Below are 25440 nucleotides of genomic sequence, written 5' to 3'. Positions count from 1 at the left end.
CAGAAAGAGCAGCGGGAATTAGAGCTAGAAATGTGGCAAGTCCTGAACATAAGTTCTGAAATAATTTTTTGATTCTAAATAGCAGTTAACAAAATTAACAAGAACGTAATGCTGGGAGCTTCTGAACGAGACAAGCACTTGAATCAAGAGGATCAAAATAAGACAAAATAAGAAAACAAAGGAAAGCAACCATGTCCACAAGAGGTTTGTTTTTGTTTTTGCTTGCTTTGTAGGCCTCGTGACCAGTCATGTCAAAATAGGAGTCTGCAGACTGAACGTTGCGATCTCAAGAGCTGAGCTGTAACATCCCCAGAAGCAGCTGTAAAGTCAGCATTGCACCGCATCTAAGAATAACTGAAGTCACACTTTCATTTTGGAGTGTTTATGAAGGAATTACACATTCCTTTATGCTGACACAGAAAATCCCATTCTAGATATAGATTAAGTATGTCCGTACATCCAGGGGAAGACAAAAGTCAGGTTTTGACACCAATTTCTATGAAGCAAAGCAAATTTCATTGCTGAACTTTCAAAAATAAACAAGCAAATAATACCGCAGTCCATAACATTATACATATATAATGTAACAAATAAGCCATATAAAAAATTTCCAGAAGTTCCCCAAGACAGGTTGATTAGCTGAGGAAAAAAGAGAAAAAAAAAAGTAATAATAATTTTGCCAATTTCTAGGAAAAGACAAACAGAGAACTTTAGGTTCAGAGACCTTAGAAGTCCTCAGCAGAGTTTTGTACTCCAAGAAATTGGCTTGAACCCAGGAAGTGCCCTGAAGGAAAATTTCTGGCCAGTAATTCCCAATAACTTGACATCCCACCATGATTTCCCTGTCTCTGACATTCCTGGTGCTCCTTTAAGTTCTTGCCAATGAAGAGGAACTGTGCTTGAGAAGAGCTTCAGTGCTAATGGCAAGGATCTACAGCACACTCTCTGGAAATGTGTTATCGCTGAAGACACAGTACCCAGTAGTACAAGGCACAAGCAAGGTAAGTGTTGGATTTGCTCAGACCACTGCCTCATCACAAACTGGAACTCTTTACACGGACAATGGAGAATAAGAACACATCCAGAATGTACAAAAAATAAATAAATAAAAAGTAATGCACAAAAAGAGAGGTAGTTCCCTTGCAAGAATGACAACTGAGAATAAGGCTCTTTTACACCTGTTTCTCCTATAAGTACAACAGGAGCTCTACTCAAAACACGGCATGAAGGTGTCTGTGCACAGTGCCTCGAATGCTGCCATACTTGACACTGCAAATCACTGATGATAAACCATCAAGAGTACAACTTTGCTACAGACTTGATGACTTTCCCCACTAAACACACTATCACCAGCTCGCAGGCTTTCTCATTAAGGCAGCCACAACCCCAGCTCATACCAGCAACATGAAACTGCCCCTTCCAACATGTTCTCCCTGATAACTAACGCCCAGCTGCTTCACGTCTTTGTCTAGCCAAAACAGCCAACCAAGGCACACACATGGGAGGAGGTGGAGTCTTCTAAGAACCCGACAGAAGCACTGATGTAACACTGCATTATCCTAAGGGCCTTCCAACCTCACCGTACTTGCAGCCCAAAAGCTGCTGGGTAGCCAGCACCTGGTACTAGTTCTTTCTTTTCGGTTTGTGGTTTGATAAGGGACACAGAAAATTACTTCAACACGTGCACGAAACCACTGCTGGAATTGCCACAGAAATGGGTGTGGAGGACATAATAGAGGACAAGGCAAATGCCAAAGCACCTCAGCCTGTGAGAAAGATTCAGAGATTGTGTAAAACCATAAAAAACCTGAAGGCTGTGGGTCTCCTGCAGCAAGACCTGGCTTTCTTGCCTGGGGCCAGCAGGGATTCAGCCCCCAGAAGCGAGGCTGTTGCTCGCTGCTCCCTCTGTGGAAGGACTGCATTTGTCAGGGCTGGATAGCCCATAACTGCGTCTCCGTGGGAACCCCTAAGGGGGAAACCAGGGTCTCCTCAGAACTGACAGGAAAATTTAAGACTTCCTTGAAGAAGAAAAGGAGCAAGGCACAAGAAATCCAAGGCAAGAAGTGGAACTATTCCTAGCAATCATGATAATTGCAGTTTTGTAAGTTAGGCTGGCTGGGTGCCCAGAATGGGTAAACAACCCTGAACCAGTTTAACTGACAAGCGTATTACAGCTTGCATGGCTCTGACACAAGGCAAAATGACCTCCAACTTTTCCAAAATCTTAGCTACAGATTTTCTCCCCATGTTTTTTTTTTTTTTTTTTTTCCTCTAATTGTGTAATTTAATAAACCTAGAACTGCTCTAGGATAGCAAAGTTTGGTATTTCCAACAGTAAGCATGAGGTTTAGACACAGCTATCAGTAAAAGCAAATGGGAAATAAATTTTGCTTAGATCTAAGTTTTAAAAATCCTTATTTTAAATATATTTCTAACACATAAACAGCTGTTGTACATACACAATGCATAACATGTAGTATTCACTTGTATATGCTGCATGGACAATTTACCCAATAAGTTTACAAGGTTTTCCCCATTGTAAGAGTTTTAGCCATGTTTTTTCCTTTATTTTTGTTGTTGTTGTTTTACAACTCACCCACATACTTTTGTATGAAGACAATTTTAAACTCAATTTTATCCCTGTGTTACAATGACCCAGTATTATCCCAGCAGAATTTCTGAATTCAATGCTTCTGAAGATCAGAAGCATTCACAAAATTGCAATGGAGGGCCTGTTGGCACAGCTTCAGGAGCTTTACTTAAAGGTCCAAGATTATGTGCGAGGGAGAAACTTTCACAAGCAGTTTTAAGAACTCTGAAGGTAGATATCAGGCATGCTTTACTTGAAGTCCTGTGTTGTAAACAAACATTTATTTATTTTTTAAATAGAAGATGGAAGATTGCAATTATTTCAATTTTTGGTCTGCACAGGCTTTTCATGCCTACAACGATTTCATCTGAATGCCAGTGTTCTTTCTACAGCTGGAACTATACATCCCCTCATCAAATAACACCAATATGGAAAGACAAAATTATTATTAAAAAAAAAAAAAAGTGGTGTCTCTCAAGTTTACTGAGGGAAGAGGCAAAAACCTTATGAAACAGGAGACCCTGAAAGGCTGTGCACTATATCCTTCCCCGGCTTTCCAATTAGCACTGTATCCAGATACATGCTTAACATCCTTCAGCCCTCTTTGCTGTGTTACCATTATCCCCCAGTAACCCCGAGGCAGAACTTGACAAAAGCTCAGAAGAGCTCCTAGAAATAACGTGTAAAACCATTTGCCACCTGAAGGGGTCAGTCGGAACTGACTGGAACGCAGGAGAGCTGGAAACCTGGTACCCTTCTAGCTTGACCTGCCTGGAGCTGGTTACCACGCTGCATTTCTTCAAAACCCCAAATCTTGTGGTGTTTAGGCTCCTAAACTCCTATTCACACATACACAAAGTAGAACATGAGCATTGTTGGCCACAAGCTGCTGAAAATTGTACTACCTAACTTCAATAGGTTCATCTTTCTTAATGATAATTTTTTAATCACAAGACAAAAAACAGTCCCTTCGATCCACTTTTGTTTCTCCTTGGGCCTTTTTAATTTGCTAGCTTCTCAGGCCTTGATTCCAGCTTCCCATAAACTCAGAATCACATAAATCACATTTTTTGCATCACAATTTGCATCTTTTCTAATAAAAAGAAGGCCTAATTCTCTCCTAGCATTATGTCTTTGAGCATTCTTCCTTAGTGTCCTGTGGAGCTGCATCCGATTCACAGCAGAGTACAAAAATGACTGGAGCATAGCAAATCTTTTGGTTGCCTTCATTCAGACCCCATAGTTTCTTTTGCTGTTATCTATCTTTCCCACAAATTCCACTTGATGCCTACTAACAAAATGCACAGCACGCTAGCTCTAGACTTGCTGCTTATGCTACTCTTGACGCTTTTCTTTTCCCCAACCCCCTACCATCACAGTACTTTATTTATTCTTCTGACTTCTGCCAAACACTGAAGTCATAGCTTGAATCTTCAGTTTACTCAGGTCTCTAGCTCTTTTCCTTATTCTATAGCTGCCTTCTCCTTTTCCTTATACACATTATCAAGTCTGAGTAACTGTATTTTTCATACCTGTATTACATAATGGACAACTGTAGTTTATTTTCCTTCTCCCCTTCTCACTAAAACCTGGCAGCTCACAACGCTCAGTCCATCTGCATTTGCACATCTTCTGGGAAAATCTGGAGTTCACTGTAACACAGGGGTTAAGAAATATGAAGCTTATTTTGGCTCTGCTGTGATTCCGACTCCTAGCAGCCAACTTGCCTCTTTCAAAATGTCATTTTTCAACAAAACCCATGGGCTCTAAGACTTTAATTCATCCCCAAACTACATGCAGATGAGCAGGCTCCAGCCAGCTCTCACTTGCCATGAAGCCAACATGCTAATACAGCTCCATCTTTGCTTTCAAAAACCTCATGACAGGCTAATTAATTTAATAGTCCAGACTTCTCTTTGGCTGGTTTCAATTCCCTTCCCAGAAAGCTTCCCCCAGCTCTTTACAATACCTTGAAACTGTTTTTCACTATCTCAAACAATTATTGTTCTTGACAGTTGGTCTCAGAATTTTCCATGTACCAACCTTTTCCATCACCATGGCAAGCCAGATGCTTTGGGAAGAAAAGAAGGAAAAACAAGGCATGACAGATCCCTTTTGTACTTTGCCCAAAATCTCCAAAAAATGTTAAATATGACATTATTCATCTGGCAATAACACACTCAGAACAGCTACAGGGACACAAAGCAACAGGCTACGTGTCTAACCATGGGGCAACGACAAACTTTCTGAAGCTTGTTTAAGAACAACCAAACAAACTTGAAAGCACTGGCTTGGATGAACCAAACTGAAGTGCGTTTCTCTCTATCCTTCCTTTTCTAGCAACAGCAAAATCTTTTGTGCAACTTCACCACTTTTGAGTGTGTTGTTTGTTGTGTTGTGTTTTTTTTTTTCTTCAAAAGAAGATTGGAAACACTGTAAGGTGGAAAGCAGAGATGGACTCTGCACATTACTAGAGTGCTGGACACAATGCTGGTGTGCCTTTCACATTCAGTATCAAAAATGGTTAGGGTTTCAGTGAAGTTCTCAGAATTTGCACTACTCCCTCTTTCTTATTCACAAATAGTGAATCCTTCACTGAGAACATCTAGGAAATTTATGCGGGAGGGTTTAGACATCAGGAATCAAGTTTATTCCTCATAGGAAAACTGACTGTAGTAACTTCCAAACTACAGATGTGGCGAAACATCTTGTGGAGTTAAATTAGACAGAAAAAAAAAAAACAAAATCAAAAAAACAAAACAACAACAAAAAACACACTGTGAAATCAAAAGAACAAAAGTCCAGAACAAGGCAGCTACCTATTTCTACTTCTAAATGGAAACAAAATTCTTCAAAAAATCTGATTCAATAACCCCTACCCAGTGGCACACAGAACACCTTTGAGCAGAGGAGAGGACACAGCTCCAGTGGCCAGCATCACCAGATGATTTAGGCAAAAGACATACCATCCTCAACTGTACTTATTTATAAGGCAGAGTATTGTAGAGTATTGTAGTTAATTTACAGTAAGTGCCTTTCCTGGGCATTTTCTTGCCATAGTACCACAAGAAACCAAGAGTGCTTATTACAGTGGTGTCCAGCCTCTTCATTTTTGCACAGATCCTGGTATTTGTAAGTCTTCTTTTAGGGAAGTATCTCCTCTTCTTGTTTGACTGGGAATGGAATATATCTAAACATACGTAGAAGTATTTGGCACAGTAAGCTATTGTTTCATTAAGAAAAGTACAATAACCACTTGATTTTTACCAAATTCAGCACACTGTGGAAGAACATGGGAAATCTCAATCTGCACTGAAATCAACCTTCTTAACACATGCTGACCTCTTCTGTCCATTTGACTCTTACTGAGTTCACAAAAAGAAGTACAGAAGAAATACTCAAAAAATACTCAACTTAGTACTAAAACACTGTAACTTTTTCTCAATCACTAAGATCTCCCTTCAAGACAAATTTTATGTTTAATCTCAGTCCAAGACCAATTTCTAAGGTCTTCTATTTCTTTCCTTTATCCACTTTTTTTTTTTTTTTATGGAAATGAATTGAGAGGGAAGAAGGGCACCACAGACATTTTAGAGCAGTAATTGTATGAGCTTGCACACTTCAGCCTTTTTAAGAACCTGAGGTGCTTTTACCTTGCTCTCATCGTTTACACAGACAAGCACTTAAAACACTTTGGACAAAATCTGTTTCATAAAGCAATTTCTATGCTATTGAAAAAGCCTCAAACATCTGCCCTGTGTTACCACTGCAGTTATTCATTACTGAAATTTGTTTCTGAATCATATTTTTTGAGTATTCCAGAAAATATCAGGTATTCCCGAAATGACTGTTCTCCAAGGAAAAAGAAAGAAAGAAAGAAACAAACAGAAGCACCACCTTCTTGGAGGTATACTATTTGCAAACTAAACTGTGAGTTGCCAGTGCTGAGAGCTTTGAATGACAGTTGTCAGATTGCTCTTCCAGAAGAAAGGCCAGATGTCCACAGTTTATATTCCCTGGAAACAAGTCCTCCTTGCATATCTACATAGGCTGTGGCAACTGCTGGCCAAGGGCAGAGTAAGCGGGCCACCGAGCAGTTTTAGAAATGATGCCAGTAAATCCAGGAGCACTTGAACTTTCTGAATCAACCCACCAACCCACGCTGGTGTAAGGAAAAGAAAGAAATAGCTGCTTCAGACTACAAAGTACCAAAGCAGTCCTGAATGCAACATACCTACCTTCTGACAGGTAGAAAGACCTGTTCTTCACAGCTCCTCTTCATAGAGGTCATCAGCATATAGTGCACATGATCAGGCCATGCATCAAAGGACCAGAGAGAACAGCCTCCAGACCTAAAGAAGTCTCATATGCAGTTGAAACTTAACAGCAATTCCACTTTCAGCCCCCAGGTAAGAAAAGTCGGTGTAGGTTGTCATTTACAAAAGCAGTGAATCTATAGGATAAAAATTGGCTTTTCCATCCAGTCTACCAACATCAGTGAAAAGTTTTGCACAGAGCATGTGTGCTTTCTTACATGGAAGTGTCATGGCTATGCTCCAAGCTCCTAGTTCCACAGGAGCTATATAGGGAGGTTCCCACAGCCAACAATACCTCAGGGACTTGAAAGGAAGCTACAGGAATGCTTCGCTATTTAAAAATGCATTCATTTCTGTTCAGGGGAAGGGAAGACATAGAGGAGAAAGGTTCCCATACAAAGTAATGTAAGTGAGGTTGGGCTGAAGGTCCTTTTGAAGCCGTATCTTACATAGCTTCTTGAAAGCATGCTCAGTCCCTGCTGAATCTTGCCCCTCTAAATCTTCACACAGGCACGGAGCTTTGAGTTCACTCTCATTTAATTTGGCATAGCGTGTAAATATTTTGAGCATTGCTTGGGGAATAGCAAAGGGAACCTGGCAGGAAGAAGATGAGAAAAAGAAAATTAAAAATAAAGTCCTTTTGAGAAACCAGGGAACTAAATAAGCATCCTACTGATTCTGCAAAGTTCAAGGACCTCTATCAACAGGGATCAAAACCTAAAGCCTGTGTATTATCCCCAGAATAAAGCATTGGCTGCTTCCCACCAAATGCATCAATTTCTGTCTAGATCACATAGAAATGACATGCTTGTAATGGGAGCCATAATTAGTAGTGTTTCCACAAAACAATACATGGGAATTTAGCCATGTCTCTCTGCTCGTTTTACAGGGAAGTCCTACAGCTAAAAATCTCAGCCTTCCTCTTGGGGAGAAGAGAACAATGAATCTTGCTGCAGAATGACATATTCCAGGCAATTAATTACAAGAGCTTCAGCCCTCAAAGCCACACTCTGAGCATGACTGGAACATAAATAGATTAGCAACTGCTAAGGATTGCTTTTCTCCTGATTTGGAAAGAATGTTCCCACTTTGCTTTTGTAGCCTTCAATGATGCACAACCATTCTTTAAATAAGAAAAGCCATTTCACATTTTTATAAATATACCAAATGCTTCATGTTACCCTTAGTTACCCTTCATCTCTCTATTCTCTTCAATGTTGCCACCTAAATGGAGCCACATTTTCCAGCACACCGCAGTCTTGCCTTAAGCAGAATAAAACCTATGCCGCTTCCTTCACTTACATCATCCCCCAGACAGGTAAAGACAGGACTTGTTTCACCCTGGAGTCCTGGTCAAAGCCACCGCTCTCCGATCAGCAGTCTTCAGAGGGAGAAAGACATGGCCAGAGCTGATCAGACATTTTGAGGTGAATTCTGTGAATGCTGCATGCACCTGTAGCTCTCGCAAAGTGCTTTACAAAGCAAGTAGCATCGCTCTGTTTGTTGCATTGAATGGGAAGCTGTCAGAGCAGTACGGAACTGCAGAATTATTTGTAGAAGGTCAACCCCCCCCCCCCCCCCCCCCCCCCCCCCCCCCCCCCCCCCCCCCCCCCCCCCCCCCCCCCCCCCCCCCCCCCCCCCCCCCCCCCCCCCCCCCCCCCCCCAAAAAAAAAAATCCACCAACACCAAAACTCCTATTTCCATCAGAGCAGACTGAGCTAAACTGCAGAATGAGATAACCTGAAGGTGCACCACAGTCCTTCACACTTTATAGCAGCTGCTTTTTCTGCATCTCCTTTCTAAGCACCTGAGTAAATGAGCTCTGTGGGGCTAGGAATCCTGTTGACGGCTGTTAATGCCATTGGGAAACAAACTGCCTACAAAAAGGCATCACAATGCTCAGCACCGCTTTTGAAGATCTAACTACAGCTACAACCACTTGGTAAAACTCAGACCCTTTGCAGCCTCTATAACCCTACTGATGTACAATGCAGAAAACTTAAGATTATTGGGATCTAGTGAACCTAGACATCCAGCTTAGATACTAACAACAATAATATTAACATCGATGCTGATCTTCATTTGATAGTGGGTGGGGAGAATAAGTGTTTAGCTCTCTGCCAGACAAAACAGCATACACTACTGCTTAGGATATTCTTCAAGTGCAAAAAATATATCCATATTCTATTAACTAAAGCCAACTAACTTGTTGCAATACAGCCAACTAAAAGAAATTTAGCATAGCCATCTCAACACACTCTCTGGAAAGCTCAAAACTGTGCAAATTACTTCAGCTCCCCCTTTTTGCTCCTGTATATGGCTGCATTAAAAGTTTTAAGCAGTGCTGAAAGTAAACTTCCAAAGATGGATCAGAAGCCATATTTTGCTCTGCCAGAAGAGACGATCTACAAAGAATTGCCTTGGTTTGTAGTAGATAATTAAGAAACTGTTAATATTCAGAAGGTGGACGTTTAATACCCCATGAATTGGATTAGTCTCCGTTTTTACTCTTTAAGCTCTATCCCAAGAATAAAAATGACTGAAACAGTTCAAACATGTTCCGGTATAGCCAGCACATAAGGATATACCAAAGACAGAAACAATGCACGTATTAATATTTAATTAACAGCACCATAGGAACTACGATCTAGTAGCTAGAGTACTAGATTGGCTATAATGAGTCTTCGCTCTAACCCCAGATCAGCCACTGACTTGCTATTACCTTCCATAACAGGGAAAGGAAATACTCCTCTAAGCCTTCCTTTTTGCTTTTCGTGAGTGTTTGTGTGTGTAGCAGGGACTCACTCTACACGTACAGAACTCCACAGTGGCTCTGCAGTACTGGGCAAAGAGTCCTACTGCAGATTGCAATTAACCGTAATAGCAGCATCTTCCAAGCTACCTCAAGACTGTTTTAGATCTTTGGTATTTCCAAACCACTCTTAGAAGCTTTACAGATAAACCAAAAGGCAGCCTGTGGAAAAAAATAACAACAAAAAAAAATCCAACAAAAACATTATAACGCTCAATTTCTATGCAATCGTCAGGCTGATGACATGAATGTGTTTCCTGTGTTTTGTTTTGTTTTTTCCCCAAGAATCCAACTGTACATCTTGGCTAGCTTCTCCAAAATGGGTATTTCTCATCAAACCAGAGCAAGATGCAGCTAAGACAAAGCTAAAGCTCCTCCTTCCATTAAGCCCCGTTTCCTCCCTTTCAAGCAGCCTTAGATTAGCATTCATTTTTGTCTCTCCAACATTACCCAGAACTAAGCTGTGCCAAATCTTGCTGCATTCTTTCTACAACCACAGCATCTTTAGTATTGCTTTGGATAGTCCAAGTTCTTTTTCCTCATCCTTACGTCTAACTTTTTAGATTTTCCCATATTAATACTAACAATATTAATATTTCCTCAAACAAAACAGCGCTACCGAAGTTAACTCCTATTCCTGCCATTGTCAATCACAGACAGCTTTGTTTCTCCAGACAGGTTCCTGACTCGGTCACCATTTGCAAAACAAAAAGGCAAATATATTCCATTTAGATTGATTTTGCGTAACACATTATCCAGCTGCCTCAGCTTTTATATCCCCTTTGTCAGCATTAATGTTTGTTCTCTATTTGTTCTGCACCCACCAATTTCTAAATATGCATAAGCACTTGCTCAAACGTGGGGCTGGAGAGAAGCGAGTGATCTTTGTGGTCTGTTCCCAGCTTGCTGCATTATCATCCATTAATCTCAATAAAACTCTTTCCTTCCATCAGCCAAGAGGACTGGCACGGCTCCGTAGAAGGCTGAGGTTAAAGCAGAGCAGTGGTTCCCAAACTCTATAGGAGCGCCTTATCACTGTCCACATACCAGGAAACAAAAACCTCTACCCCTCATGCAACCAGCTTGCCCCAGGCTTGTCTCTGGATCAAGTATTTGGCTCTCCTTCCCTATGCTAGATAAAACACTCCCCAGAGGCCAAACTTCTTAGTAAGCACTCAGCCCTTTGATCTCAGAAGCAGCTGGCGGCACAGCTGCTCCCCATTACTTTTGCAGCTCTCAGGAACCCTTTGGATTTTCCTCATCCTCCCTCACAGCCAGGCACAAAGGGCAAGCACACCACCAGCAGCCACCTTTCGTTCTCATGAAAAACTTGAGCTGCTGCCTCGCCTCACGTACCCAGCCCAATTCTTTCTTGAATTACTGCCCAACCGGCCCAGCCCCAGCTCTTCCCCCGTAAGCAGTTCCTCAAGCATGTGAGCAATGCCTTTCTTCAGCAGGTCTCATCCATGCTTGGGAGTTTGCTGGGGAAGACAGGCTGCCCTCTGCACAGCACTTCGTCTGTGCTACAGGCTGTAGGGAACAAGGTGCTGCCTCCTGTCCCCCACCTCCAGAAAACCTTCCCTCAATTCACAGCGGGTGGCAGATGGAAAAATGCCAGTTCCACCCAGTGGAGTCTCTCCTTTGCAGCTACAAAGCCCAGCAAGTGCAGGACCAATTACCTCCTGAGAAGGCACACCACAAAACCTTCCCGGGGAAACAAGGATCTGGTTAACAACGTGTGATCTCACAGAGTAGACAACTGCAGTGACTGAGCACAGCAGGGTGCTTTCACTGATACTCCACCAGCCAAAAGGAAACAAAAGCTAGGAACCAACTCAGCATCCCAAGTAAGCTGTAGGATTCAGAGAGAGTATTTTAATCCCTTCCCTGGCTGGCAAATTCATTTGAAACAACCACAGTAGATGACTAGGGACTGCATGAAGCAGCATTAACAAATGACTCTCTGCCTGCACCACCAAGCTTTGAGAAGTGCTTTTAGGTTGTTGCCTATGTAGATAGGCCACAAGATACATTGGCCAAGCTGAGATTTCCCAGGATATCTGTAAAAGATTAACCTTAGTACTCACATGCTGATGAAAGCTGATAGAGCTGAAAGACCTGCTTCTGAGCTCGCCTTCCAGAATCATCTCAGTGAGGCTGCCACAGCCCACCCACCAGTGCTTCTGCAGCAGCTGCCTAATCAGCTATACCAACACGCTCTGTAACCAGGTGCCTCTTGGAAAAATCACTTCACCTGGTCCTACTGCTGTCCTTTTAGAGCCAAGGCCAGAAGCTGCTGCGCTCCTGTTGGCTCCTTAGAAAGCACACAAGTAAGACCTCATGCCTTTCTCTTAGTTAAGAAGGGAAACTAGCCCACTGCTACAAGGCTCTCGGTTCTGGAAGGCAGAACTCTTTTGTGAGAGGGGAAGTGTGTGTGGTGTGTGTATAAAAAGTTAGTTTTCTTAGAATCTGCCAGAAAAATGAGAACTTTCACTGGAACAGCTACAAATGGTTTCCATCAACCAACTTTTCACAAAGTTTTTAGATTTTTATAGAACTTTTGCTGCAGGTGTTACTTCCAGGAAAGTCCAAACTCTCAAAAGACCTTCTGATCAAGAGGAAAAAGGAAGACACTTCTGCTTACTAGTCTCTTTGTGAGAGTTGAAATATAGCACAATCCCTGAACAGAGACTTTCAAAAATAAACTTTAGCCAACAACTGATACTATCTGCACCCATGCATAGCAATGAAACAGTAACATTTGAACCAGACATGTTAAATATTTACCAGTCAAATGTAAAGCCAAGAATTTCCCCAGATTCATCCTCCATTCGTGATCATGTGCCTGAGTCTCTGTCTGGACATGTGACAAAGTGTTACTTTTGCTCTAGGTAAGCCATTAGAAACATCTCATGAAAGGTTAATTTTGAAAAACAATGACTTATAAAAGTGTTACAGTTAAAGTAAATAGTAAAGTTGTTACAGTCATGTGTTTGCAAAATGTGCAACAAAAACTGAGCAAAAGAGTCTATGATTGGTGGAGGTATATGACTTATTACACAGTAAATCATCCAGGATGATTCTCTTCACAGAAGAGAAGCAATAAATAAGTAAAATGAAAGCTCAAAAATGTTTTCCGAGGGCTTTCTGCGCCACTCATCCTGACAGGTCTTTACTTTCTCCTCTACAGCTATGCCCTAACTTCCACTATCAACCTCCCACTGCATTAAGTGAACAAATTCCATTCTAGACCTGTATTGGTACTTTAGCTCACTCCATAAAACAAACACATCCACCAAAAAAAAAACAAACCACCAACATCCAGACTTTAATGGACTTCAACAGGAGTTCAACTTGATTCTTTAGAGCTATGCTCTTAGCTTTACTGCTTATTATAACAAAAGCAGTTTTCACATCAGCTGCATTGTTTGAGTTTCCATAGTGTTCTTCCCAGAAATGTGTTCCTGCAATAATATGATAGTGAAGCCTTAGCTCCTCTATAGGCTGCCCTGCAAGCAAGAATCACAAGCTACTTTTAAAAGTAGAGATTTGTTGAGGTTTGGGGTTCTGAGTGCGTGTGGGCAGGTCAATAATAAAAGCAGCGAGAAGTCTTCTGCATCACTATTGACACTGCTCCTCACTTCTCTTCCCTCTTCCAACTTGTGGAGAACACTTCTCCCTCTTTTTATTTATTTATTTATTTTTGGCCTGCATGTAGGCTGAAATATCTTAAACATGAATTCAAAGTTTTTAGAGATCTTTAATGTAAGGAAAGAAAACATTAAATCCATAAATGAGCTTTTCTCCCAAATATGTAACAATCTTCAAATCCCAAAATGACACCTGGATAAGAGGAAATCACCTACAGTCAAAGTCAGAGAACTTACAACTTTTCATTTTCTTAAAGCTAGAATTGTGAAGTCTTTCAGAAAACACTGTATGACAGTGAAGAAACAAATATCCTTTCCTTCCATTGTAGGTCATGCTTTAAGGGCTATAAATAACAGATTAACACATAAAACTTCTTAAAACCTAGCTTGTTATCTAATTAGTTTATTAAAACTATCTTACTAGATTTCTATACAGTACCATCGGATTATTAGAATGCTTTTCCTGCAGACAGAGCTTTACGGAGGACAATCGTCATGAGTTCCTACAGCCATCTGAAGCCAGTAGTCCAGATTTCTAAAAACAACAAAGTTGTACAAGTTCTCTCCTCCTTTGTGAAAACCATGTTCATTTTCTCTCCAGGAAACAGGACTGTCTGCAAAGCCATGCACAGTTAAGGTCAGCCAGTGTGCCAGTTTTGGTTCACTGAAATAGGAGCTGCAAGGAAGAAAACAAGGTTATCAATAATTATAATGGAATGGCCAGCATGGTCAAGTATACAATATAAAGTAAAAAATCAAAGATGCAGGCACTTTAGTGAACATTTGCCATTAGCAATTAACAAAAAAAAACCTGCTTTATAAAATAATAAGTAAATTCAAGAAGAAAATATTACATAGGGAGCTTCCAGAATTCACTCTGTAGCACTAATACAGGCAGACATCACATGGATCCATGATACGCTAGTATCATGTAGTTTGGTATTTAACTAGAACCACATCTACCCTGTTCATCAATATTCAGTGCCCTACGTTGTTACTACACTTGATTAAAAAAAAAAAAAAAAAATCATTATAAGGTAATTTACTGTAATGCCATAACAACCTTGAAGTAACTTGAAATACTCTTTCCAGTATCATAAAGGGATTTCAATCTTATTTTCCATCAGTAGTTAAAAATGCTAAATCAGGCATATTTGAGGGCACCTGATGTTCATAAGCAGAGAAAATTTGAAAAATGTAGGAGCTCAGTGCAGTCACTGTTTAGAAATTAAGATAAAAAGCACAGTCATTACTAGGATACAGAGCAACCATTCTCAAATTTGTATGTATCAAAAATAATCCAATTTACTGCTTTTTTATACTGACATTAAGCTTCCTGCCCATTTCCTAATTCAAGTCTTCATTTTGCACATTTTATTTACTTCCAGTAGTGCTACTGAAAATAAGTATTTGAAGCTGATTTCAAAAACTAAAAAATTTTAGAGTACACATTTTTTTTGATGTACTGCTGTGAACCCTTACCACAGCTGCTCCAACAACTGAATTATCTTATCAGGAATTATAAAGCCTGTAATTGTGCACAAAAAAGCTTGGTCCACTGTTGTGTTTGGCTGAGGACAGCAATAGGTTGATATGAAGCTAGAAGATTTGTTGTCTCTGAAAAAAAACAAACACAAAACAATGGAAATAAGCAAACTTTAAAATTTCCACAGAAAGACTTAGTAACAAAAATTTGTACCCAACAAGTAGTATCTACATGTATGTATGTCATCTAAATTAACATCCAAGCAACTAATGGCCACGCAACTCCCAAGATTCATGGGTACCTCCAAAATCACAAAAGTTACTCAAGAAGTATAACCATTTAAGTGCATAACAGCCATCCCACTTGCAGAAACGTGCCTTTCTTAATTCTTACTTAACTCTTCCTTAAAATAAATCGTGGTTTTCCTTACTTAACATGTATTTAAAGATGAAATAAATTCAAGTACTTACAAGTTAACTTGATTCAGGACAGCACCTAGCCATTCAAACAGTTCTTCTGTACTGCAGGACTCTTCTGGCTTTCCTTCTAATTCATTACTTTGCAATGCTGGACACTGCAAGTCTCTTAATGTGCTGAATGTTATTTTTGGCTTCAGGGCTCGTATTTGGTTTTTGGGAAAGTATGACATCAATGTTGATCCCTCTGCACCTTAACAACACAACACCACAAGGAGCGCTTACAAAACTACCAAACAAAAGGAGCACAGAATTCATGAAACATTTGTATGTGCGTATAAGAAAAGGCAGCGTGCGGTGTTAAACTGCAACTGAAACTGCTTACATGCTGTTATCTTTTGCAAAAGCCATCTTTGGCTTCCATGTCTTCTTGGAAATGAGAATTAGTGCAAAATCCAGCACTTCAGCACAGCTCAGTTAAATTACTACTTAACTAGCAAATGAAGAAATAGAACTGCCAATAGAAAACCTGAGCAAAATTAACTGACCAAGTAATGAAATTAACTCAGTAGAAAGAGGAATTCAGAGCATTCCTGAAAAAGAAAGCATGAAAGGAAAGCTACTTGCATGTTATCTGCTCCCCAAGACCTGCAAATATATTCACACTGTAAATACACCCACACCTATATATCTGAGGCCAAGGAACATTTTGCCTTACAAGTGTCCATACATTCCCTCCCTGCTCACATGCAGGTATCTGCTGCCCTGTAAGAGTGATATATACATTACACCATTAAGTCACCTCCAGGTCAGCATCTCTAGAAATTCCTCAGGCACGAGAGGGAGAATACATATGGTAAATGTACTCGAAGATAATGCATCTCAAAACCATTTAACTGGAACTTGGCTCAAATGAACTTGGGCAGCATTTCTTCCACAAGCACAGAGCATCTGGAGGGATCCCTGCGTGTAAGAAAGCATCCCAGAGGCAGCACGGCATCTGGAAGCTAGAGCAGCTCTGATGGGGTGAATTGGGAAGTTCTCAAGAATACCTTGCAAAAAGCTATAGTATTGTATAAATTCTCCTGGAATATCCCTTTACAACTACAAAAAAAGTCCCTTTTCGATGATATGAACGGCACTTATTCTTCTACCTAGGATGTTAAGGTAAGTAAATCTTTCAGTTTTCTCAGCTGAGGACAAGACCATGTAAGAATTGTTCCCAGAGGCTTTAACCCATCAGTAAAAACAAGGTATCTGATGTTCTAGGTGTGATGGGAAACCTAATCTATGAGCTGTAAAGATTTAGAGAAAAATTCTTGATTTACAACAAATTGAGAATTCATCTTCAGATGCGGTGTATTTGGAAGGTAAACTCATCCCAGAGAAATATCAGAATTAACCATCGAGATAAGAAGCTCTCCCACCTACCTGGCTGAGGTGTCTGCCATCCCAATGGCAGACACTGAAAAAGTGGGCAGTTGACTAGTTTAAGAACTGATTTATCACTGATAGAAGAGAAATTCTAGGACTGTCTGAGAGACAAGGACTTTGAAGGGGAAAGGGTAATGAAAACAAAATGTATGGCATATCTCACTTTACTAGGATCAGAGAATAAAATAAAAAAAGTGAGAAGTTTTCAAATGCAGTAAGACTGCAACAGTTAGATGTACCTTGATGAACTTTATGGGAAAGGATCTGTTTCTTCAGCTCTAGTGATTGATTCAAACCAGATGAAGTCCTAAAAACCTTACATAAACTTGGAAATTAGCATCTCGCAAATCAAGAGATATTAACCAATCTTCTTCTTGAAGCAGTAAGATAACTAGCGTGAAATCAATTCTCCTGAATTTAAAGTTCCAGGTAATATTCAGTTTTCAAAATGTGACATTGTGTTCTCTAGTAAACAAGAAATAGTACCTTACTCATGGGAAGTCTGAAGTCCAGAATAGCATTTAAATACCACTGGAAAGCCACGTATGAACAGAGGAAATCCAAGTACAAGGTACAGATAACTGCAGAACAAAATATTCATGGCTCACTATCAAAAGTTCTGGACTGCTGCAACTCCGTTAGCCATTATCTAACCCACCAAGGGCAATCACTTGGAGGAGGAAGGCTAACCTGACCCTTTTTAATCATCCTGCAAAAGAAGACTGTCCAAGTGCAGAAAGGCACTTTGACAAAGACAGGCAGCTACTGAACTCGTGTTAATTTATAAAAAAAAAAATTGTTTGGAATGCTTTAAAACAAACAATCCTCATGCAGTCTGTACTTTCCATAAGCATTCGTTAGACTGCTCAAAGGACGTATAATATTGCCTGAGAAGTCTTAGTCAAACAAGAATTTATACATTTTAAATGTCCGCTCCAAGTGGGATCCTCAGTGATAGTCTTAACTTCAGGAAATCTCGAAGGCTACAGCCAAGACTCCAACAGAGCAATTCATCTAGCTACAGCATAGCTTTCTGTGTCAACAACAACCAGGCACATTATCAAAGTTCTCCTGGAGTTTAGTGAATTTCAGCCAATAAACATTTAAAATGTCATACAAATTACAGCAGTAGAACAGAGAAGAAAAGATTGTTTTGATTGCCATTAAAGACACGAGACACTCCACATTCCCTTTTTCTGTTCCTCTTGGTGCCAGCACCAGGAAATAGAAAAAATGGGTATGAAAACTGAAAACCCTGGTTTTGGAAAGTGACACGAACGTTCACAGGCCTGCAGCAGTGCTGGCCATAGCAAGAAACATAAGTTACCAGCTGGAAGGCTGCAGGCACTATACTCATGAAGGACAAAGATCTTCCCAAGAAAATACATCTCTTTTCCCTTTCCAGCAGAATCCACACAGTGCCTCATGTCTATTAATAACATCTTTGAAGGTTTTATTTTTGTCAGTACTCAGGAAGAGTCTTTCAGATGTTACAAGCTCAAGAATTCCTGCTCAAAAAGACATTCTGATTTAACTCCATATTCATGAAGTGATTAACCTGACTAGTTTTTTGGCCATAAGAAACTGACAAAAAGGAATGCTATTCTTCCTGAATGCTGCTACAACTGGCAGCAATAAACGTAAAAAACATACTGGCCCTGAAGTCATTTTGCTCTCTGTCCAGGGTCAATAAATCTAAACAAGCTGAGCCTGAGGATCTGCCACCTGAGCTGGATTTATGTCACCGTTTATGGTAGCAGGAGACTTCACCGTGACATCTTCCTGAAGATGACAAAGGCAGAAGTTGCAAGCTTTAAACAACTTCTGTATGACAGGCAAGGAAGAATACTTGTAACACATTTAGTACTTAAAAAGGAGGAGGGGAATGTGAAAGACTATCAAGTGAAACACGGGACAGTGCTGAAGGAGCTTGAAAGCAGTTTTAGTTTCTTACAGTAACTTTCAGATTTAGTCTTCAAGAGTCAGGCAAGACTAAGAATGTAAAGAGCAGATTGGAAAGGATCTCTCTTAACATCTCCTCCTGCTACTGTGGAGACTTTAGTAACTCTGAGCAGAAACACACTAAAAGCTACACAGCTCTGATAGGTCAAGCTTCTTTTTTTTTTTTTTTGTAGTATGAGCCCCTGCGTTTTTTGTTAATGCTGCAGAAATGCTACATATCCTTAGACACGGCCTGTTCTGAGGTAATATAAGCAAACAGAGGACTTTGGAAAAAGACCCTCAGAGGAACTGCAAGACTTAAATCCTTGAAGTAAAATTAATGTTATCAGAAACCGGTAGATAAATGGACACTGGAATTACGATGATTTGAGACAGTAATATTTCTTATAACAAACTCTCACTCTGCTCCACTCTCAACAAAGTGTTGAGAATAACACTTCGAGAATAAAGAATAAATCATTTTAAGAATAAAATGATGTAATACCAGACTGTGTGTGTATCAGTGTGTGCAGGATGTGATGGAAACGGGGACTTTTGAACACGTTCCATAACCACTACTGAAACTCACAGTTCCCCACCTCAAGTACTACACCAAGTATGTAACCTGTGCGTACTAATAATGTTTACATAGGTCACAGTTTTATAAAGTAGGAGCAAAACTATCAAAGAGGCAAAATCAGGCCAGAAATCCTGGGCAACAGGAAGACAAAGAAATGAAGTAACTAATGTATAACTCCTAAGAATCACTGCTAGATTCCTGAATTGATCTGCTGTGTAAGAAGTTGCACAAACACAACCAAACCAAACAAATAATAAAATCACACCCAAACATAATTTAATCTAACTTTGCACTCCACTAAAAATGCATTTGGACAATACTAGAAAAGAACAATAAGCCACAAACATTTGGACTTCAAGGCAATTAAATTTTACTTTTACATTTAATTCTTATTACCTGTATTATACCAAGCCATTAGGAAGTCAAATTCTAAAGGTTTCTTTTCTTTCAAGGCCCAAAGCACCCTCTTATGTTTCTTGCCATCAGGGTGAAAGTCAGAATCAGTCAAGTCAATAGTTATAACTGCAAAAATGTACAAAAGACATTTTTACTCATTTGACTGACTTTAATGATAACAATGAGTTAACAATTAAATAAACACAGAGAACAAAAAGCATTAAACTACCTTTTCACATGGTACAGCATCTTTACAAAGCATTTGACTATGCAAATATGACCCCCCGTTATATAAATTAATATTCTCCTCCTGCCAGCCTTGTTTTGATATAATTTGAAACTGCTTTCTAGTGACTGCAGTGACAGATTCATTTGTAATGGCAGTGACAAAGTCCCAAAACAGTGTCTTTAAAAATATTTTAGTAACTAGGCAAGCTATGAATAAAATAAAAATAAAAAAAAAAATAAAATAAAATTTCTAGCATTAAAAGCCACGTGTACAGTAATGACACAATTACAAATCTTTTTTTCTAGATAAACTTGTCCCAGACTGAAGTTTCACTTTTCATACAGAAGTTTCATCATACATTTTACCTGACAAATTGAATGGTAAAATGATGCTCAATTTTCCAAAATTCTTACTGTAGGTACTAAAGTTCCCTCTTCAAAAGTTAATCTATATCCACTAGCACAAATTTTAATATATTTGACATAGCACAGTAGATATTTAAATTATTATTTAAAAATCATACTAAGTATGTTTCCTCTGCATCTGTTGTAGAATTAAAACTTTGAGTACCATAAAGATTACAATTTTAATTGTGTCAGACAATATAATTCTCCCTTTCAAGCAAGTAGTCTTGCATGAGTCTCCAATGTTTTTGTGTGTGTGTGTGTGTGTGTGTGTGTGTGTGCATGCGTGGAGCATGCAAGTTGTCAGACCTACTTTAATTAGGTTAGTATTTTGTTTCAAATCAGAATGCATAGACACTCCACAAAGTATACAAAAATTCTTGAATCCTACATCACCCCAATATAAAAATTTCATCAAAACTGCAAAAATTATAAGTTTTATAGAATACCCACAATATCTCACATTTGTTTCCTTACAGCTGCTTTATTTTGAAAAACTGTTTTTTCTCTTCATGCAACCCTTTCATCTGCATCTGGAAAAATACCATGTAGACAACAACCAACTATAAGGAAAAGGAAGTTTTGGACTACTGGTTTAACATCCTAACAAGGTGCTTCTCAGACCAATCTGAAATAAGCATTGTCAACTATAAATTATACTTACTATATCTCATTGCTTTTTTGCCAGAATACCGAGAAGGGCGACCTTGCAGTCCAAGTTCCTCATAAGTATCTTTATCCACTGACAGAATTAGTTTTCCTGTAACAAAAAAACTCACAATATAAATTATCTTCTATTTAGTTCCCTTTAAAGTCTTCTGAGCACCATGTACTTTATACAATGTTAACTTTGGATCACTAGGTATTACCAGTGTACTCCAGACTCCTTAGTTTCAGTTAAATTGATCACCAGATTAACCCTTAAAAAATACATTTAAATTCAATTGTTCTTTCTTATCATACAGGTCTTATGTACTAGGATGAGAAAAGTGCAACATGATTCCTGAGACAGGCATAATTTGTCTTTTTTTTTTAAACTGTACTACCTAAATGTTTTCCTCAGTCTTTCCTCTACTTGTCCCCTAACATTTGCCGTGTCACTGGTTGAACACTACACTAGGACGCAATTTTGTAAAGATTCATGCGTGCACTGCTCAGTTGAACACAGAAAAGCAGTACCTCCTGCTCCTGTGGAACTACGTACATGGAGTAAAATATGCTTAACAGTGACGAGCAGATATGCTCTGGAACAACTCCACTTCCTGGTTCATAAGCCAAATCTGGCAGCTGCCAGTTGGTACAGAATTTCACACAACAGATATCGCTACCACAGTATTTTGACTCTAATGCATGTAACAGCATAATATAGAATATAAACAAGTAAGGCTGTTGCTGAAGATTTCAGATGGCGATATCACCAGAAACTGTAATGCTATCTCTGCATTAATTGTGCATCACTTATAATAACTGCACCATGTACTGTGCAGACTCAATCTCTATCAAGTATCTACTTTGCTAGGACTGTGTTAATAATATACATCAAATAATTCTTCCTCTGAAGAATCTGAATTTACTTCTGCTCTGACAGGCACCGACTCTATCATCTTAGGCTAGAGAGCAGACAATCCAATTTGTTTTTCAACTGTGCTTGATATACCCTGAAACGTGAAGACACATCTGAATCCTACAACAGTTACATTATTTTCACAACAATTACATTATTTTCTTTGTATGTAAAGTCCCATTTAAGAAGTGTTTTGTCATAAAACTGTGACGGAAATGGAACAGAGACTTTTAACACATTAGACACTTCTCAAATAATGAACGCAATGTTTTAAAGAGTGTTCCTAAGCAGTGCTAATAACTTTTCTTTTCTACTTATTTCATTTTTTTGGTACAAACTGTGTCTTTAAGACTAGTAGGAAACAAAAATTTGTAATGCAGTGTATTCACAAAAAGAATCCTCAGTAGCAACTGATATGTCAGAGGAAGTACTGACAATCTAATACTATAAATAAGTTATGCTGATTTTCTAAAAATTGTTTTACCTAAAGGAAAGTTAACAACACGAATCAAAAAAGTTAAAATTAAATATTTTATCAATTCAAGCATACTTCTAATAAAGTAGACTAACATGGTAGGCACATTTTCTAGTTTACATAGTTCCAAATGGAAACAAAACAAAACCAACACTGAAGACCACAATCAAAATGTGTATCTTATTAAAAAGAAAACAAAACATACCAGTTGGTAGCAGAGCTGCAGTATTATCTTGATCAATTTTTGTATTATAGGTAAGTGCATAGCATGAACCTTTAATAGTAAAGCAGAAAACCATGAGATTATACCATTTCTGAAGAAAGATAACAGGAAAAACATCAAGATAATTAAGCATGTCAAATATATTTGGAGTCATTCTCAACTCTCATTTTTTATCAGGTACCTTTCCTCCACCATCTCAAGTGAAATGCTGTTGGTTTTTTTTTGTTATTATTTTTTTTTTTTAATAAACTTTAGACTGGCATTGTTTTAAAGAATTTGTAATAGAGATAACGTCAGTAATATGCCCCAGTATGGATGCACTTTATTTGCACATGCAACCAAAGAAACTTTTATCCTGAAATATTGACGTTATTAATTCACATTAAAAAAGGTGGAAGATGCTCACATTATTCAATATATTGTGTGTCAGATACTGCCACAAAATTTGGTTTAAATATTCCAGATTAAATATCTGTTTTAAACGTGCTTCTCAAAATACACAGTCAGATCCTGTAAAGTTGATACACTAATGTCATACCGCTTCCATAAAACTAGTGGCAGAAAAAACATTAATGAGACTAAAGTAAACGTGACTAAGAAAAAAAGCCCCACGTTTAGCAAGTAATATACATGAATTTCTTGTTTTCCTCTTTCTCTGACATGTTTTCTTCTCCCCTTTCTTTATTCTTTAAAGCTTTTTGCCTCCCTGGCAATCATCTCAAGAGTATAATATTTATCAGGAGCCAGACAAACGGGCCCCACTAGATGAAAACAGCCCACATGGAGTATGTAAAAACAAGCTGGCTGGGCACAGGCTGCATCTTTTCAATCTTTCTTTGCATCCTCTTTGCTCTTACTACATCAAGATGAACCACCACAAGCTCATCAGCCAAAAGAAAAAAGAAAAGCAGCAAGCCTGGTTTTCATCTTGGAAAATAGGCACAGGCTTTGCCAGCAGTGGAACACTGCTCTGTGGTGAAATATGAAGGAACCAGAAAGACAGAAGGGAGACGATTTCTGCAGGAATTTGCATTAAAATGAAGAGCAGAAGATGAGAGGTGAGATTATACGTAGAAGCCCTCTTGATAGCTGGCTTGCAGAATTAAGATGGAATAAGGAAAAACGAAGAAGAAGCAATCATAACTGCTTGGGACCCATCAGTTGTAAACAAATATAGACACCACAAAGTGGAAAAAAAAATGAGAAAGAAATGCATGGAGAGTTTTCTTACTACTTTTTCTTTTCTTCATTTAAAACACATACCAGAATAAATAGCAGTAAATAAATTTTAGCGTTTTATGAAAACATAAACAACATTACTGTGTCTGTTATGTTCCAATTACCTCCTTACCTTTCTTCACAAAAGAATCGATGAATTCACGAGCAACCAATTCATGAACCGATAAATTCTTCACCAGATAGTACACTCCAAAGTCTGCAACGGTGCTTTTCAGCACTTCAGGTAGTATACCACACTCAGGGATCAAAACAGATACCTGTTAGGAACATAACTGGAATGTAAATCACATCCTAAACCACACTCAGGGGGAAAACCAAGAAATACAAAAGAAAATCTTTCTTTTTCAAAGAGATCAGTACATTACGCTAAAATGAGATGAAAAAATAATTTCAGACTACTGTCTTTAAAATGAATTTGCACAAAGTCTCAGTGGACAGCTGATACTTTTTTTTTTGTATATTACATGCTACACAACAGCATTTGATGTGTTGTGCAAAAGCATGACTTCACACGGCGTGCTTTAACCAAAGTCATTATAAATTTGGCTTGAAGTTGCACTGGAACATTTCCTTTGGCCTTTGCTGCAGGAAACGATTATAAGCAGGAACACAGGCTAAGCATTTATGTCATCTCAATGGGTAAGTGAAGCTCTCAGTACAACAAACTAGCTTTTGGAAAACACGTTTTCTTTTGGAGGCGATTTAGGAGGCGAGCAGAGCGGGCAGACCCCTCGAACACAACTGGGGAGGTGGGCTGAGGATGGCCATGGAAGCCGTAAGGGACGCGTTAGGGCAGGTTTATCCCTGGGAGGAGGAAATTAATGTCCCGAGGTGCCTGGTGCAGCCCGGGTTCCTTGCCGAACTCGGTGTCACTCCTGTGCCAACCCGCACAGGGGCACAGCGCGCCCAACGGCCGCCCCCTCAGCGCCCAACGGCCGCCAACGGCCGCACGCGCGGCGGCAGCGGGGGGCAGCACCCATTGGCTCGCGACCCACTCCCCCCCCCGGCACTCACGCGGCAGTTGTAGGCGTGGTCCCGCACGTGCGCCGCGTGGCGCGAGCGCGGGTGGCGCGCGTGGCCCTTCTCGGACACCAGCAGGTGCCGCGGCGCCTGCTGCACGCGCCGCAGGGGCGCCGACATCCTCCGCCGGCCGCCGCGCGCGCGCCGCCGCCCGGCCCGCCAATGGGGGCGCGGCCCGCCGCTCGCGTCACCGGTCGCCGGGCGGCAGGGGGGAAGCGGGGCGGTGAGGTCACTTCCGTGCAGAGCCGGGCCACCGCCCGCCGGGGCGAGGAGGGCAGCGGGGAGCTGTGCGCATGCGCTCAAGCGGGACATGAAGCGTGGCCCGCAGGGCGGGCGCCATCTTGCAGTGCCCGCCCCTACGTAGCGCCGTGGAGGCATTGGGGTTGGGAGAGCCCTCCCCGGTCACCTGGTCCAACCACCCCCCTACCACCAATGCCACCCACTACACCGTGTTCCTAAGCACCACGTCCAACCTCTCCTTGAACGCCCCCAAGGACAGTGATGCCACCACCTCCCTGGGCAGTCCCAGCGCCTGACTGCTTCCTGAGCAGAAATGTCTCCTCATTGCCAACCTAAACTTTCCCTCGCTCAACTGATCTCAATAGAATTGTTCAGGTTGGAAAATGCCTCTCAGGTGATCACGTCCAACCATTAACCTAGCACTG

General features: G+C 40.1%; 1 protein-coding gene across 1 annotated transcript; it reads right to left on the bottom strand.

The window, feature by feature from the left end:
- Nucleotides 1–13072: 13072 nt before the first annotated feature.
- On the bottom strand, nucleotides 13073–24896 carry RPP40 (ribonuclease P/MRP subunit p40). The gene is made up of 8 exons (XM_032183032.1): nucleotides 24770–24896; nucleotides 23868–24012; nucleotides 22499–22567; nucleotides 20919–21014; nucleotides 19622–19747; nucleotides 15325–15523; nucleotides 14851–14985; nucleotides 13073–14044 (listed from the first exon to the last, which is right to left on the bottom strand). Exons 1-8 carry the CDS (start codon nucleotides 24893–24895, stop codon nucleotides 13846–13848), a joined length of 1095 nt encoding a protein of 364 aa, XP_032038923.1. The 5' UTR covers nucleotide 24896; the 3' UTR covers nucleotides 13073–13845.
- Nucleotides 24897–25440: the final 544 nt, after the last annotated feature.

This window comes from Aythya fuligula, chromosome 2, assembly GCF_009819795.1.
Source record: "Aythya fuligula isolate bAytFul2 chromosome 2, bAytFul2.pri, whole genome shotgun sequence".
NCBI classification, from domain to species: Eukaryota; Metazoa; Chordata; class Aves; order Anseriformes; family Anatidae; genus Aythya; species Aythya fuligula.
Note: the sequence above shows the minus strand (reverse complement) of the source record. Positions and strands in the feature narration are given on the sequence as shown.

Coding starts and splice junctions, on each gene's coding strand:
- RPP40 (XM_032183032.1), bottom strand. CDS start 24,895: ATGTCGGCGCCCCTGCGGCGCGTGCAGCAGGCGCCGCGGCACCTGCTG. Junction 22,568..23,867: donor CGATTCTTTTGTGAAGAAAG/GTAAGGAGGTAA, acceptor TTACTATTAAAG/GTTCATGCTATGCACTTACC. Junction 21,015..22,498: donor TGCAGCTCTGCTACCAACTG/GTATGTTTTGTT, acceptor TTTTTGTTACAG/GAAAACTAATTCTGTCAGTG.